Raw genomic sequence first — 17,309 nt, 5'->3', positions numbered from 1 at the left:
CTTCTGTAATTGCTTCCCCGCTAAACATGGGTGTTGACAGGTCACTCCATACTCCCAACCTGTCTCTCTTTCCCTAGTGGGGAAGGGTTCTGGGGAAGTGGGGCTCCAGTACACATTGGTGGGGTCATATGCCCAGGGAAGTCCAATTGGCATCATGTTAGCATCTGGAACCTGGTGGCTGAAAAAAAGAGTTAACATATACAGCCAAACAAATTGTTGACTAATCATGAACCTAAAGGCTGGAATAGTTCAGATGAAAAGTTTGGGGGGTCTCCATTTTGTAGATAGTTAGTACAACTATTTTAGTTATATTCTAAAGGGGTCATGACTATAATAGTTTTTTGTTTGTTTGTTTGTTTTGTTTTGTTTTCTTGAGCCTGACATCTGATATACAGAAGGATCCAAGTTATTGTCTGGGGAGATGATGTCATGGCTGCAAAAAAGGACCAGAAAGCTACATCAGGGAGGAGAGTAGCTCCAAAATATGGGAAAGGTATAAAAATATTGTTGACTATAAACCCCATCAATTTTATCTGATCTGGGGCCCATATTCAGCTTAGAAGCCTATGTGACCTTTGCATCCCTATAGATCTGAGCTCACATTCTGTGGTCATGAATAGGAATGTTCCAAGCTGCCCCAATTTCAGAACCCATCTTCCTCGGGTGGAACATAGAGTATGTTGTCCAGCCTCCTTTCGGAGGGTAAAACATTCTCTACTGTTGTTGATCTATATTGGGGGCAAGGTCCTATGGAGGCCCACAAAGGGGACTATTGTGTTGTTCCTGATAGAGATGACCAGTAACAATGAAGAGAGGGATTTATTTGAGGTCTAAGCACATCATGTCTGTTTGGGAATCTCAGCACATCCCAAATAGGGCCCCAGGTGATGGGGTAGCCTGATAGTGACAAAAGAGTCATCGTAAAAGTATGCCAGTCTCTTGCCCTTATTCAGCTAGCTTTTATAGTCCTTACTTTGAAAAGGTTAGTTTTGGACTGAGTGAGGGAAGTATAATAGGAAGTAGGTAAGGAAGTTATCTACTTCTAAGTAGACACTATTTTATTATGAACCTTATGGTGTCTTTTTAGGTCTTTCTACTTGCTTGCTGCATATACTGACTCATTGCACACTATTGTGCACTTTTGCTTTCAGCTGTATATTTTGTCCTAATTTGTGAATACATGTGAACATATGCCCTATCTCATGGGACCTGGTCTATATCTGGGTGTTGGGACTTTGTTAGGAAGTGAACTACCTGAAATAGAATTAGAGAATCCTATGAAAGGAAAGGTCTCATCGGAGTAATTAGGCTGAAGTGTTGACATTCCACGCCTGATGTCTCCGGATACAGTCTGAAGTGAAGCTTGCTGAGGTGGTACTCATTGCGTTGATTAGGTTGGGATCAGCAGATGCAATATTATTTGGTATGAATTGAGAGAGGCATGAGGTTCATGGACTGGGGAAATATAGGCTCTATAGAGGATACGGAAGGTTCCTGTTGTCTTAGGGTTTAAGAAGGCAATAAATAGTTATTGCTGTAATCAGATTATTTGGCAATTGAACTAACTTTGAAAATCCCTTTGTTAGGATTTGCTATATCATACACAACATCAACATAATTTATGTCCTTTGACATTATTTGTATGTAGCTGTGTATTAAACAGTAATGCTACTGGTTGCTTCTGTTCTCCCTGGTCTAAGATTTTAAGCGGGTCAACATTTCAAAGACTCAGCCTATGGTCTGTGCATTCAAAAAAAATCAATCAATCAATTTCTCCCTCTTATATTAATAGAATAGTGATTTATATGACTGCAAATTAATAGGAGTGTACATAAACACCATTCCCACCAACAAAAGACTGTGTGCCCCATCCCATCCTTGCCCCACTACCCCCCCCCAGTGAAGTCGAACACCTACCCTCACCCTCAACCCAGAGATTTTAACTTTCGTGCCATACTCCAAACTTAGTCAAATCCTGCTTTGAGTTTTCCTTTCTTTTCTTATTTCTCAACTTCTATTTATGAGTGGGATCATCCCATACTCATCTTTGTCTTTCTGATTTAGCTCACTTAACATAACTCCTTCTAGCTCCATTCAAGATGGGTCAGAGAAGGTTGGTTCATTGTTTTTCATAGCTGTGTAGTATTCCGTTGTGTATATATACCACAGCTTTCTCAGCCACTCATCTGTTGTTGGACACCTGGGTTGCTTCCAGGTGCTAGCTATTATGAACTGTGCTGCTATGAATATAGATGTACACATATCTTTTTGGTTGAATGTTATGCAGTCCTTGGGGTATATCCCTAGGAAAGGAATTACTGGGTCATATGGAAGGTCCATGTCTATCCTAGTGAGAGTTCTCCAGACTGCTCTCCACAGAAGTTAGACCAATTTACATTCCTACCAGCAGTACAGAAGGGTTCCTTTCTCCTCACAGCCTCTCTAGGATTTGTTGCTGTTGTCCTTTTTGATATATGCCATTTTCACAGGGGTGAAGTGGTATCTCAATGTTGTCTTTATTTGCATTTCTCTGACAATCAGTGACCTGGAGCAATTTTTCATTTATTTGTTAGCCTTTTGTATCTCTTCTGTTATGAATGTTCTGTTAATATCCTCTGCCCATTTTTGTATGATCTCGTTTCTTTTTTGTTGCTAAGTTTGCTGAGCTCTTCATATATTTTGGTTATTAATCTCCTGTCTGGTGTATGGCATGTGAAAATTTTTCTCCCATTCTGTTAGGGGTCTCTTTGTTTGTGTGATAGTTTCTTTGGCTGTGCAGAAGCTTTTCGATTTGATGTAGCCCCATTGATTTGTTTTTGTTTTAGTCTTCTTTGTAATTGAATTCATTTCACTGAAGATGTCTTTAAAATGTATATGGAAAAGAGTTCTACCAATATTTTCCTCTAAGTATTTGATAGTTTCTGGTCTAACATCTAAGTCCTTGATCCACTTGAAATTTAGTTTTGTGTTTGGTGAAATATAGTGGTTCAGTCTCATTCTCCTGCATGTTTCAACCCATTTTATCTTTTATCCAATACCATTTGTTGCAGAGACTTCGCTCCCCCCTTTAATAGTTTGGGCACCTTTGTCAAGATTAGATGTCCATAGGTATGGGGACTTACTTCTGGGCTCTCAATTCTTTTTTTTTTTTTTTTGTAATTTTATTTATTTATTTATCTTCCCTTTTGTTGCCCTTGTTGTCTTTTTATTGTTGTTGTAGTTGATGTCTTCGTTGTTGGATAGGACAGAGAGAAATGGAGACAGGAGGGGAAGACAGAGAGGAGGAGAGAAAGACAGACATCTGCAGACCTGCTTCACCGCCTGTGAAGCGACTCCCCTGCAGGTGGGGAGCCGGGGGCTCGAACCGGGATCCTCATGCCGGTCCTTGCACTTAGCGCCACCTGCGCTTAACCCGCTGCGCTACCACCCGGCTCCCCTGGGCTCTCAATTCTATTCCACTGGTCAGTGTGTCTATTCATGTTCCAGTACCAAGCAGTTTTGATTACAATGGCCCTACAATACAATTTGAGTTCTGGGAGTGTGATACCTCCAGTTCTGTTCTTTCTTCTCAAGATTGTTTTGACAATTCTAGGTCTTTTCTGGTTCCAGATAAACATTTATAGCTTTTGTCCTATTCTAAAATTTTTGTTTGGGATCTGGAAATGGAGTTTTATTTACAGTACTCAAATATCTTACTTCTTGAAAACAAAATATTTTAAATTGTTTTTTAGGCACAGATCTCTCATCTTGAAAAACGTTCTATGGAAATAAACCAGACTTCTCCACTTCATCAATTTGTCCAAGAAACAGGTAAAAATCTGGTGCTATTTGAACTCAGTAGACTAATCTTTCTCCTAATGATGTGTCTGGCTGAATGGGAGACAGCTATAGCTCACTCCCTCCCATAGTAAAGTTAGTAAGTATGACTAATGGTCAAAAAGGGGACAAGGAACAGAATAGCATTTCCATATTAATTAACTCAATGATAATAAATGCTATAAGCATCTAAAATAATTTATTACTCATTGGCCCTATGACATTCATCTTAAATGCTTGAAAGGTATTAAATCAGTCACTCTGCATTGTTGTTTTCTTTTCTTTCTTTCTTTTTTTTTGCCATAGAGATCTAAAATAAAGTTGATATTTACCAAATTTACAGATAAGCAGAATTGTTTTATCAATTGTACTCCTTTTTAAAAAATTTTTTTAAATATTTATTTATTCCCTTTTGTTGCCCTTGTTGTTTTTTATTGTTGTAGTTATTATTATTATTGATCGATAGGACAGAGAGGAGGGGAAGACAGAGAGGGGGAGAGAAAAACAGACACATGCAGACCTGCTTCACCACCTGTGAAAGGACTCCCCTGCAGGCAGGGAGCCAGGGCCTCGAACTGGGATCCTTAAGCCAGTCCTTGCGCTTTGTGCCACCTGCGCTTAACCCACTGCGCTACCACCCAACTCCCAATTGTACCCCTTTTAATAACAGGTATAAGTGCCTGTAAGTAAACTTTCAACTCCCTATATAAAATTAGACTACATTAAATTTGTAGGAGTTTACATATAATGGGCATAAGTTGTTCTACCTAGAAAAAAGAGATGTTTGATGCCCTGAATGCTGAAGTAGAAGATTTAATATCATTTGAATACGTTAATTTTGGTGTTATTTCATAAGGAATTAAATATTTTTCTGTTCTGCTATTCCTTTATTGTTCTCTATTAATACTTTCCCTGAATTTAAAGCATGTTTGTAGAAAGTGTAAAAAAAAAAAAGAAAAAAGAATGGTTAAAATATGGGCAATTAATTAAATGATAATTCCATTACTTAATATGTCATTTAACGATGACACCAGAATATTTTTTTATGTTTCTTGACATAAACAGGATTACAAAATAAGATCATTCCACACATGTGTGTACATATACATATTCACATATATTAAAGCCTTGACTCCTTTAACTTTATATATATTATGATATGTCATCACATTATGATTTCATCTCAAAAATCATTCTGATTACTTGCACATAGTAACCTTGGTGCTGCTTTATTTATTATTATTTTTTTACTTGTAGTCATTGATACACCTGAAGATGAAGAGATTCCAAAAGTTTCAACTAAGTTCTTAAAAGAGCAATTTGAAAAATCTCTCCAGGAAAATGTCCTTCATTCACACAAAGAGATGACAACTCCAGCCAGACAGATTAAGGTAAGGAGTTTCTATAAACATAAATATATTATATGTATACATATCCTAAGAATATCACTCTATATGAGAAAAGAAGTAGAAGAAAAGTTAAGGCTTTTCTCATTAGAGAAAATGAGGAAAGAAGAATTATGAATATTTTAAAATTTTATAACTAATGTTAGAAAAATTAAGAAAGCCACTTTTTTATTAGTGATTTACAAGACATAATTCCACACCTTTCCCACCACCAGAATTCTGTGTCCCCATTCCTTCCACTGGAAACTACGGTAGTTCTCTGAAGATCATAGATAATGGGTGACTATTATTTCTATATATATCTGCCCCATTTTTTCTATGACCCTGTCTCCCTTTTTTTTTCTAAGTCACACCCATACCTATTACTACTTCTGAGTGTCCTTCCTTTTCTTTCTTCTTTCTTTCTTTCTTCTTTCTTTCTTTCTTTTTTTTTTCTTTTTTTTTTTTATATTTATTTTATTTATTCCCTTTTGTTGCTCTTGTTGTTTTATTGTTGTAGTTATTATTGTTGTTGTCGTTGTTGGATAGGACAGAGAGAAATGGCGAGAGGAGGGGAAGACAGAGAGGGGGAGAGAAAGACAGACACCTGCAGACCTGCTTCACCGCCTGTGAAGCGACTCCCCTGCAGGTGGGGAGCCGGGGTTCGAACCGGGATCCTTATGCCGGTCCTTTCTTCTTTCTTTCTTTCTTTCTTTCTTTATTCCCCCCTCTTCTCTTTCTGGGTCCTGATGGAATTAGAGTTCAGGACCCTATGCTCATCTCTCCCCAATGTTCCTCCCCCACTGGAAGTATGGTTCAAAATTCTTTTTGGAGTGCAGAAGGTGGAAGTCCTGGCTTCTGTAACTGCTTCCCTGCTGGAAATGAGCTTTGGCAGTTCAGTCCATACCCCCAGCCTGCTTCTATCTTTCCCTGGAAAGATGAGGTTCCTCACACACTGGTGAGGTCATCTATCCAGAGAAGTCAGGATGATATCATAGTAGCATCTGCAGCTTTATGGCTGAAAGGTAGTAAGATATAAAGCAGGACAAAATGTTTAATAATCAAGTATCAACAAATCAGGAATAGAACGGATGAAAATATGGACATTAGAGTGGAAAGAATCTAGAAAGTTGTCATGTTCCCAGATGCCCGTGACGTTAGTAATTTTTGTTTGAGTTTGACAGCAAGCATGGAAGTAGACTAAAAGTATTATCCAGCTTTTGTAGTCCCATTACTTTCGAATGAACTTGGATGTTTCCCCTTTGGTTAGAGCATTGTCATTTGTTGTATCCAAGCTGGTATTAGGTTAATGGGGTGTGGCCTCAAGTTGGGGAAGAAATACACTAGGATTTTAGTGAGGTCTAAGTTAACTTCGAGTTTTACTGCATTTGCCTGTTTGATGATTTTAATAAAGGCAGTAACTGTCCTTTATTTGACTGATATATATTTGCCAGTATATCTCTTGGCCAATTGTGTACAGTGTTTCTTTTAAAGATTATCAAGGGATGACAATAATGTTGACTGTTGGAAGAGATTAAGGGATAAACCTTCTTTACTTATTTTTCTTCATGTAATTGAGTAGATAGAGTTATTTAGGAAAGTGGAGTAGGGAGGAGTAGAAGAGGGATTCTAGGCCCAAGTAATAAATATTTGATTAGAAAATTTATGGTGCCTTCTTTAGGCTATTCTAGTAGATTGTTAAGCTTATTCGGTCTAAGTCTAAACACAGAGGATTATTAATCACTCTTACTTTGAGGTATATAGTTGTCCATAAATTATGGACACATATATTTATGTTCCCTATCCCCTAGGCCTACTCTATATCTAGGATCTATAACTTTGTTGGTGAGAGTGTTATCTGAAATGGAACTAGCTATAAAGTCAGTTTTTAATGTCATATACTCTGTTCTGTTTAAAATTTCAAAAACAAAAAAACCCTCAAAGTTATAGTAAGGCTTTTATTGTTTCCTTCTAGGTTAGTTTGCATAGCACATTAAGTAAGAAGAACAAAATTTAGATTATATATAAATGTTAAATGTTGAGTTAAATGTTGACTCAGGTATATAAGTTTAAAAGTGCTAACATATTATAGGGAAGATAACAGTAAACAATGAGTATTTCTCCTACGTATAATTTTAAATAGCGTATATCACTTATTGTTCCAAATGGAGATGTGCTAGCAAATGGATAAGTGAAGGATTGTGTTTAGAGAGTCTTTACCATTTTACCTAACTTTTCTCTCCTTTAAAGATTGAAAATGAATGTGAAGATACTTTAAAGCCTTCATCACTGGTGGGTACCTCTTCTACTTCTTGTTCTTCAGTGAATCAGAGGAAGAAAACATCAACTACAAAATATAGTGAACACAATGCTTCTTTCTCAACTATGACACAAGTTAATGTTAGCTCTTTAGAAAAGACTGAAGAATTTCCACCTCCCCCAGATGACATGCTTCAAGCTCCAATAGATGAAACAGCCTTTTCCCAGTCCCCTGAACTCCCCAACCCTACTAAATTCCCTCCAGTTCCCAAGGAATTATATTCCAAGCAAAGAAATTTGTATGAATTAAACCGATTATATAAGCATATCCATCCTGAGTTAAGAAAAAATTTAGAAAAAGCTTATATCAGTGAGGTTTCTGATATTGTTTCCAGTCAAGTGGATTCAGGGAATTTAGTTTCATCAGATGTGCAGCAAGCCCGTTATGTTTTTGAAAATGTCAATGACAGTTCTCAAATTTGTCTAAACTCAGAAAGAGAACACATGGAGTGGGATGAAATCCTCAAGGGGGAGGTACAATCTATTAGATGGATCTTTGAAAATCAACCATTAGATTCTATCAATAATGGCTTTCAGGATGAAGATAACAATTCCAATAACACTGCTAATCAAGAAATCATTGCTGGTAGTGATGTGAAATATACCACATGGATGTTTGAAACCCAACCTATAGATACACTTGGAGGTTCTTCTGGCAGTGAAGAGAATGCTGACAAAATTCCTGAACTAGCCAAAGGAGATGTCCACACAGTCCGGTGGATGTTTGAAACAAAGCCATTGGACTCAATGAACAAAATGCATCAGAGTCAAGAAGAATGTGCAGTAACTGCCATAAAGAACATAACTGGGGGTGATGTCAAGACAGTGAGATACATGTTTGAGACTCAGCATTTGGATCAATTTGGACAGCTTCATTCAGTGGATGAGGTTCACCTACTACAACTCAGGTCTGAGCTCAAAGAAATTAAGGGGAATGTGAGAAGAAGTATAAAATGTTTTGAAACTCAGCCATTATATGTTATTAGAGATGGGTTAGGACATATGCTAGAAATTAAAACTGTTCACAGAGAAGATGTTGAAAGGGGGGATGTGAGAACAGCACGTTGGATGTTTGAAACACAACCTTTGGACACAATTAATAAGGAGATTACAGAGATAAAAGTTGTCCGAGGAATATCTATGGAAGAAAATGTCAAAGGTGGGGTGAATAGGACAAAGTGGTTATTTGAAACCCAACCACTAGACAAAATCAAAGAGGAGTCAGAAGAGACCACCACTGAAAAAGAGACAATAGTAGGTGCAGATGTCTCCAGAAAGTGTTGGATGTTTGAAACACAACCATTAGACATTCTAAAGGAAGTCTCTACTGCAGATCCTCTACAACCTGATGAAATAATAGGTGGTGATGTGCAGACTACTAAGCATCTATTTGAAACACTCCCACTAGAAGTCTTAAAAGATAGCCCTGATGTGGGAAAAATTAAAAAAATAACTGCCTCTGAAGAAGAAAAGGGGGATGTTAGACACCAGAAATGGATTTTTGAAACTCAACCTCTAGAAGAAATCAGAGAAGATAAAAAAGAGTACATACAAACTGTGAAACTTGAAGCAGTTGATAGAGGGGATGTGCGAAATTACACACATATCTTTGAATCAAACAATTTAATTAAATTTGATGCATCACATAAAATAGGGGTAGAAGGAGTTACAAGAGGTGCTGTAGAGCTAAATAAAACACTCTTTGAAACAACACCACTGTATGCCATTCAAGATCACCTTGGAAACTACCATGAAATAAAGACAGTTCAGCAAGAAGAAATCCTGAGAGGTGATGTAAAAAGCTGTAGGTGGCTTTTTGAAACAAGACCCATTGACCAGTTTGATGAAAGCCTTCATAAATTCCAGATAATTCGAGGAATATCTGCTCAAGAAATACGAACTGGAAATGTGAAATCAGCTAAATGGCTATTTGAAACCCAACCTGTTGATTCAATTAAATATTTTAGTAATATGGAAGATGCAGAAAATAAAACAGAGCAAGCTACAGATATTGTTAAAGGGGATGTCAAGACCTGTAGATGGCTTTTTGAAACCCAGCCCATGGAATCTCTTTATGAGAAAGTTTCACTGGTGACTGACAATGAAGAAGTTCCTAAGGGAGATGTCAAGGCCTGTACGTGGCTCTTTGAAACCCAACCACTTGATACTATAAAAGATGACTCTGGAGCAACAATCAAACTGCAAACTATAAAACAGAAAGAGATACAGGGTGGGGATGTTCATGCAGCACGTTCTCTTTTTGAGACAGAAAATTTGGACACCATACAAGGAGAAGAAGGAAAGGAAATTAAAGTCATAGAAAGAGATATTCAAGCTGGAGATGTTTCCAGTATGTTATATAAATTTGAACATCAGTCTTTAGATTCCATAAATTCTAGTTCAGAAGAGGTTTTGAAAAAGATGAAAACCTTAAAGACTGAAGATATTCAGAAAGGCAGTGTTTTAAATTGTAGGTGGCTTTTTGAAAACAGACCAATTGATATGATAAAAGAAAGTCAAGAATGTGATGGGTTAGTTAAGACAGTGACAGACTTACAAGGTGGGGATGTAAGAAAACGGTGTTTTGTTTTTGAGACTTTCTCTTTAGATGAGATTAAGGAAGAATCTGACTATATCAGCACCAAAAAAGCAACTACTGAAGATGTAATGAAGGGTGATGTAAAAAGCTACCGAATGCTCTTTGAAACCCAGCCACTTTATGCAATTCAAGACCGTGAAGGGTATTATCATGAAGTGACAACTGTTAAAAAGGAGGAGGTAATTCATGGAGATGTACGGGGGACAAGGTGGCTTTTTGAAACAAAGCCATTAGACTCTATTAACAAATTAGAAACAGTATACATTATTAAATCCGTCACTCAGGAAGATATTCAGAAGGGAGATGTTAGTTGTGTCAGATACAGATTTGAAACCCAGCCACTGGATCAAATTTCAGAGGAACCCCATAATATTGTGCCCAGTGTAAACTGCATTCAAGGTGGGGATGTAAAGAGAAATAAACAAATTTTTGAGTCTGAAAATTCTGATAAGAATACTTTTATTAGAACAGTGAATATTAATGAAATACAAAAGGGAAATGTTAAAACATCTACTTGGCTATTTGAAACCCATACTATGGATGAACTGAGAGGAGAAAGATCAGAATATGAAAACAACAAGATCGTCACCCAGGAAAATATACAGAAAGGTGATGTGAAACAGGCTGTGTGGCTTTTTGAGAACCAAACTTTGGACTCAATTAAGGAAACAGAAGAAAGCACTACAGAAATCACCAAAGAGGAAATCCCACCTTCTGATGTCAAAACAACTACCTGGCTCTTTGAAACAACACCCCTTCATGAATTTAATGAAACTCAGGTAGAAAAGGTGGAAATTATTGGCAAAAGTATTAAAGAGACCTTAAAAGAACTCTATTCTCAAAAAATTATTGAGGCTCCTGGAATTATCATTGAAGCTGATGAAGTTGGAGATATTCGAATGGCAAAATACAAACTCTTCAATCAAGCATCTCCTGAAATACAAAAAGAAGAAACTGTCAGAGTTGACCTCAAGAATATAATAGTGAACCTACTTTCTACAAAAGACAATACTAAAAGAGAAATATTGGTCAGTGAAGAAGAGAAAGGAAATGTTAACTTGACCAAAGCTCAATTATTAAATAGATCGACAGAATTTCATGTTGATAAAGAAGAAATAGTTAGTGGTAATATACAACAAGCAGTAAAAAACTTGTTCTCTGGGGAAAGGTCGGTAAAGAAAGGCATTTTAGTTCAAGAAGATGAAAGAGGAGATATTAAAATGACTATTTATTGTCTTCTTCATGAAAATGCTGGTGAAACAACTGAGCGTCAAGAAGTAATTGGGGGTGATGTAAGACAGACCATTCATAATTTGCTGTCTTCTACATCAAATGAAGAAATATCTGAAAGGGCTAAAATCGATACCTCTGAGAGGGGAAATGTTCAGTTTTTCACAACATGCATAGAAACTGGAGCTTTGGATTATCTCAAACAACTCCAGACAGGGTCAAATGAAACACTAACAGCTAGGGAATCGGAAAGAAAGGAAGAAATAATTGGTGGTGATGTAGAGGGCACAAAACTGCTACTAAGGAAAAGGCAATCTCAGGTTGAACGTACTGTTAATGAAACTGACATTATCCCGGGAGATGTACATAATACAGTTAAGGCTTTTATGTCGGAGCCTCAGAGTTCCTCTTGTAAGACACCCAAAGAACTTATAAAAGATGATTTGAAATCAACCTTAAATTCCTCTAGCCAGTCCATAAATCAGAAAACAATGGCCAAAACTGAAGAAATTATAAAAGGTGACTCACTGAATACACTCCAGTCACTTAGCAAATCAAGTTACCAGTGGAAAGAATCTGGACAAACACATACTGTCCCTCATGGTATTGAGCAAGCCATTGAATGTCTTGAAAAGACTGCAAACACAAGAACAGAAATCCTGAAAAAGGAGCTTATCCTAGATGACCTGGAAACATCCTTAAGGAATATGAAAGAAGCACAAAGAGTTTTCAAGGAGGTGGATGAGAAAGGTTTATGTAAGGACCGTATGCGATCAGGATCTTCAGAACAGAAGTCAGAGATTCATCGGGTGGCTATCCAGAAGCACAAAAGTAGTGTTCTTCAGCCTAGACCAGGACCATTTGAGCCAGCAGCCAGACAGCAAAAAGAAGCAAACCCTCTCAATGAAACTATAGACAGATCTTGCCATGTAGGTTTAAAAAAAGAAAGAGCTGAGGTTAATCTTCCAAAAGCCCCCAAAGGCACAGTCAAAATTGTCATAGACCGTGAACAAAACAATGATGCTCTCGAGAAAAGTCTTAAAATGCTATCAGATTCACAGCAAGAAGCTGTAAAAAATGTGTTTGAATCAGAGAACATAATGGGTGTCTGGACTGATGCCACAAGAGAGCAGCATCTCAGAGATGAACATACGAACAGGCAGTTGACTTCAACTCTGTCAGAGGAGAAAGTTCTTAAAACAAAGGAATCAGAGATAGCTAGAAAACAGAATGATGGTATCTTTAACTGGAACTCGGTAAAAGATGGTGCCCACTCTATTAATAAAGCAGTGAGAACGCAACAGACTCAAACCTCCCAGCTGAGGAGTGACCACACTAAGACTGAGGCTATCCCTGTAAAGAGTCATAAGAATATAAAAAACATGAAAATGCCAACAGATACACAAAGCCCCATATCCAATCTTACCCATGGTTCACTCAACAGGACAGTTGGAGAAGCTTGTGAATTTACACAGGATATTAAGAAGCAGACCTTGCAAAGGCAAGAAATGCAGTATTCTAATAAAGATGTAAAGAAAAAGAATGTGAAACCTCAACCAGCCTGGCAGCCTTTGCCTGTAGATCAAGACACATCAAACATAACAGAAGTGAAAGTCTCCCCAAAAGGCTATGATAAATTTAAGACAGCTGACAAAAAGCAGAAGACTGATGTTCAACTTATGAGTCAGGATTTTCTAATGAAGACAAATACTACAGCAGACTTAAAAAAGGCAATGGAGACGTCCTTTAACTCAGTCAACTTTAACTCTGAAGGTAATGAAAAAGAAAGTGATAACTCTCTTCCTCCTCCATCTCCACCTCCTCCTCCACCTTCCAACGCATCATCTGAAATTGAATTTCCTCTTCCTCCTCCACCACCGGAAGATGAACACACTGAAGGGGAATATGTTTTTCCACAAGTTCCACCTTCCTCAACTCCATCTTTGGAATCATCACATCTTCTTTCTTCCTCTACTCCAGAGCAGCATAGTGAAACATGCATACTATATAACCAAAAAGAAGCATCAAGCTCTCAGGAACATTCTCAGACTAAAATCCTAACAGGAAAATCAGGTATACGTGTACCACCTCCCACATTACCCAAACCCAAGTTTTTCAGACCAATAGAGCGTAATAAGAAGTGTGGATTTTCTAAAGTTGAATCAGAAAATTATCTGCCAGATATGAAAGGTAAAGTTACTGTTGTAAAGGATCAAAACCAATTAATAATGTCAACTACAAGCAAACAGACAGAAACAAAGCAGAACATATCTAGAAAAAGTCTTGATGAAAGTAAACAATTATCTGGACATTCAACAAGAGCTCTTTCACAGACTGTTCCACAAGTTTCACCACCCAAGGGGAAACAGGTAGCACCTTTAATAAAATCTCACTCATGTCCAATGGATTCAGGACAGCAAAGTCCAAAACCTTATATGAGAAAATTTAAAACTCCTTTAATGATTGCTGAAGAAAAATATAGGAAACAGAGGGAAGAGACTGAAAAACAAAAACATGAAAGTTCTTATTATAACAAAGTCAAAACAGAAATTCAAAATCAAAACATAGCTGAATTAGAGATGGAAATGCTGCTACAAAATAGAAAGGAGGAGGCTTCTCTACCTGCAATGACTTCAGAGGTTGCTCCACCTAACCCAAACTGTCAACAAGATTCTCAAGTAGTAGAAGTGGGCATGAGTAACCAAGTCTCCACAAAACCAACAGTAACAATCACTAGCAAGAGACTCCAAGATGTTCTGGAAGAGTCTGAAAACACAGATACCATGAAAAAGGAAGTTTTACAGAGCACAAGGGACATTACAGAATCTAAATCAACTTGTGAAATCAAACAAAATCACCAAGAATATAGTACACAACAACAAAAGTATCTCGAACAGTTGCAATTGCCCCAAAAGAAATTAATTGCCCCAAGTTTTGAAGTAAAAACAGTCAAACTTCCAACTCTGGATTATAGATTAAGTGAAACAAACCAGAGTCATGAAAGTCACAAAAAGCAATTTGAAACTGACACTCAAAGTATCATCAAAGAGCACTATCAGGAAAACAAGAAAACTGAAACAAACACTGAATATTGTAATAAGCAAGCTGAGACTGAAAAATATCATCAAGTACCTAAGAAAGAGAAAAGAGTGACAGTAACATTACCTCCAGAATCAATAGGGAAGAGCCATGAAAGTAAGTTAGACATAGTTCGTGAGAAACAAAGAGAATTTAAAGAATATGTAAAGGAGAAATCTCTAGAAAGTGAAGAAATGATTCAGGGGGCACCAATTATTGGTCCAAAAGAAGAGAGACTGATAGTGAAAGGAAAACAAGAACATTTGAACAAATCAGCACAGAAAGTAGTCAAGCAAAAGGTCACTGAAGGACAACTTCATTCACAGACTCAGAATTTTCAGCAAACACAAATACAAATGTCTGAAAGTCAAGCTGATCATAAAAAATTACCCCAGTCATACAACAGTCTACAGGAAGAAAAATGTCTTGGAGTCAAGGAAATACAGAAGAAACAAGTCTTTTCTAATATTAAAGATTCAAAGCAAGAGATTACACAAAACAAATCTTTATTTTCCTCTGTGGAAGAATCCCAGCAGGATGATAGAAAATGTGTTGTAAATGTATTGGAATTCTTGAGAAAACGTGAAGAACTACAACAGATTTTGTCTAGGGTAAAACAGTTTGAAGCAGAGCCAAATAAAAATGGCCTTAAAACATTTCAGACACTGTTAAATATTATTCCAGCATGGCTACTAAGTGAAGCAAAGAGAAAATATGGACTTCACATTGCTCTGGAGAATAACATAGAAAAAATCAAAGAAGAAATAACACATATTAAAACTCAAGCAGAAGATATGCTTGTATCCTGTGAAAACATAATTCAAACAGCCATATTATCCTCCAAAGCAGGAAAACAGAGTAATAAAACTATCAGTCTTAATGAAACATTATCTGAAGTGTCTAATGCTAATGCCAACTGTAATAAAAACATTGATCAGAAAGAAAATAAAACTGTAGAAAAATCAGAGCACCAAGTAACAACTCATCATGAAGAAATGACTCACAATCAAATGAAAGCCCATCAGGAAATTAAACTAGATGATAGAAAGATTTCTTCTCCCTCTTTAAAAACACGCTCACCATCACCTACTTTTATAACTATTGAGTCTACTGCCCGGCGGCGAACAGAAACCTCTACTAAGGATGGACTTTCTCAGTCCCCTAAAAAGGACAGTTTTGTTGAACCATCACCACAAGGGTCTGTATCACAAATAACTGGAATTCACAGTGTCAATACCTCCCCCTCTCCACCTCGGAGTCGCTCTGAACAACTTGTCAAACTCAAAGACACCACTGCGAAGTTATCCAAAGGGACAATCCCATGTTCATCAGTAAGTCCGGTTCCAATTGTAGAGAAGAGGTCTGAGATCATAACCTCTCCTGCCACACTACGTCGTCAAATCATGATTGAAACTCGTAGTAGGAACTCCCCACCCACAATCACGATACCTATCAATGTAAATCCTACTGATAGCAATTCCCTCAGAGAATCCATGGAAACTCAAGAGGAAATTAGGAAAATAGAGAAAAGGGCAACTTATGTTCACAAAGACAGAGTAAATCCTACTATGTACAGGGTCCCAAATGCTGAAAGTTTTGATACAGTAGAAATCATCCGCAAGGAAGGGCCTCACCAGTCAGAGCATACAGAGAGATATGAATCTTCCAACCGAACTGTTCAAATGACTGAAAATTTTATAAACAATCATGAAGATGAAATAAACAAGTGGTTTAGAGAATTTGAGAATGGACCAGTTTTTGAAGCAAAGTCAAACAGTAGAGCTTATGCAAATGGAGAAGCAAACCATAATATAAAACAAGAAAGCCGTACATTTTGTAAGGAAGAATTTGGATTAACATCTTTAAAAAACACTAATTTTTCAGGCTTCACTTGCAATCATCCCAGAGAGCTGCCAGAAAAGGTCTCTGCTAAGCAGCCAAAGATACACTCTAAAACCAGGGCTATAAGTGAGCACTTCTCAGGTATAGATGCATATGAGAGTCAAGTTGTTGGTTCAAAGATGACAGTTTCTTCATCACATAATTCAGAAACTGGAAAATCTGGCTTTGACTTTAAGCATGCTCCACCAACCTATGAAGATGTCATCGCTGGCCACATCTTAGATATTTCAGATTCACCTAAAGGACTCAGGAGGAATTTTCAAGATACATGGCAGGAGAGTGAACAAGTTTTTAAGAAACAGGGGTATGCAACCTCTGATGCTTCTGCAACTGAGATGAGAACTACCTTCCATGAGGATTCTGCTTTTATAAGTGGTAAATGAGCTTGCAAAGTGTGAAGAATATTAACCCATTTAAAGGCATGTGTTCTGGAGTTGAGATGATTTGTAGTAAGTGTACGGAAATAACCAAATAGTGTAACCTCTAACTAACAGCTATACTAGACACTGATTTCCTTCTCTTTTGCTGTTCTTGCTTTAGCTACTTTCTCTTCACAAAAATGTCTTTATTAATCACCTACTAAAACTTTTGTCAAGTTAGTAGACTGTATAAAACAGTATACAATAGAATTAATATATTAATAAGTATTGTGATAGTGCTAATTTTATATATTTATTAATAATTATAAGCCATTGCACATTATTGCCACTTTTTACAAAAAGTTATTTTTTCATCCACTCATTTTAGATATTAAATAATATCCCTTGAACTACTATTGATACACCTTCAACTGCTAGTCTTTAAGTGATGCTAGCTTTTAAATTCTATGGGCTGGTAAGAACCCAAGAAACTGCACTCTTCACACATGCTCTAAGGATTTTTATTGAGTGGTGCTTGTGACAAAAGTATAGGTATAAAATTAGACCTTTATATTAAATTATTCATATTATGTTGGACAGAGCTTATTTTATCAAATATCA

At 37.0% G+C, this 17,309-nt stretch overlaps 1 protein-coding gene across 5 annotated transcripts in view; it reads left to right on the top strand.

Moving 5' to 3' along the window:
• XIRP2 (xin actin binding repeat containing 2) overlaps positions 1-17,309 on the top strand; it is a 99,947-nt gene that overhangs the window by 73,255 nt on the left and 9,383 nt on the right. For all 5 annotated transcript variants that reach the window (XM_060177769.1, XM_060177768.1, XM_060177765.1 and 2 more), the window contains 3 exons: positions 3,732-3,810; positions 5,074-5,207; positions 7,452-16,704. In XM_060177769.1, the coding sequence (XP_060033752.1) occupies positions 3,732-3,810; positions 5,074-5,207; positions 7,452-16,704 (9,466 nt within the window). The remainder of the gene's footprint in view (positions 1-3,731; positions 3,811-5,073; positions 5,208-7,451; positions 16,705-17,309) is intronic.

This window comes from Erinaceus europaeus, chromosome 18 (assembly GCF_950295315.1).
Source record: "Erinaceus europaeus chromosome 18, mEriEur2.1, whole genome shotgun sequence".
Classification (NCBI taxonomy): Eukaryota; Metazoa; Chordata; class Mammalia; order Eulipotyphla; family Erinaceidae; genus Erinaceus; species Erinaceus europaeus.
This window is presented reverse-complemented; position numbering and strand designations above follow the sequence as displayed.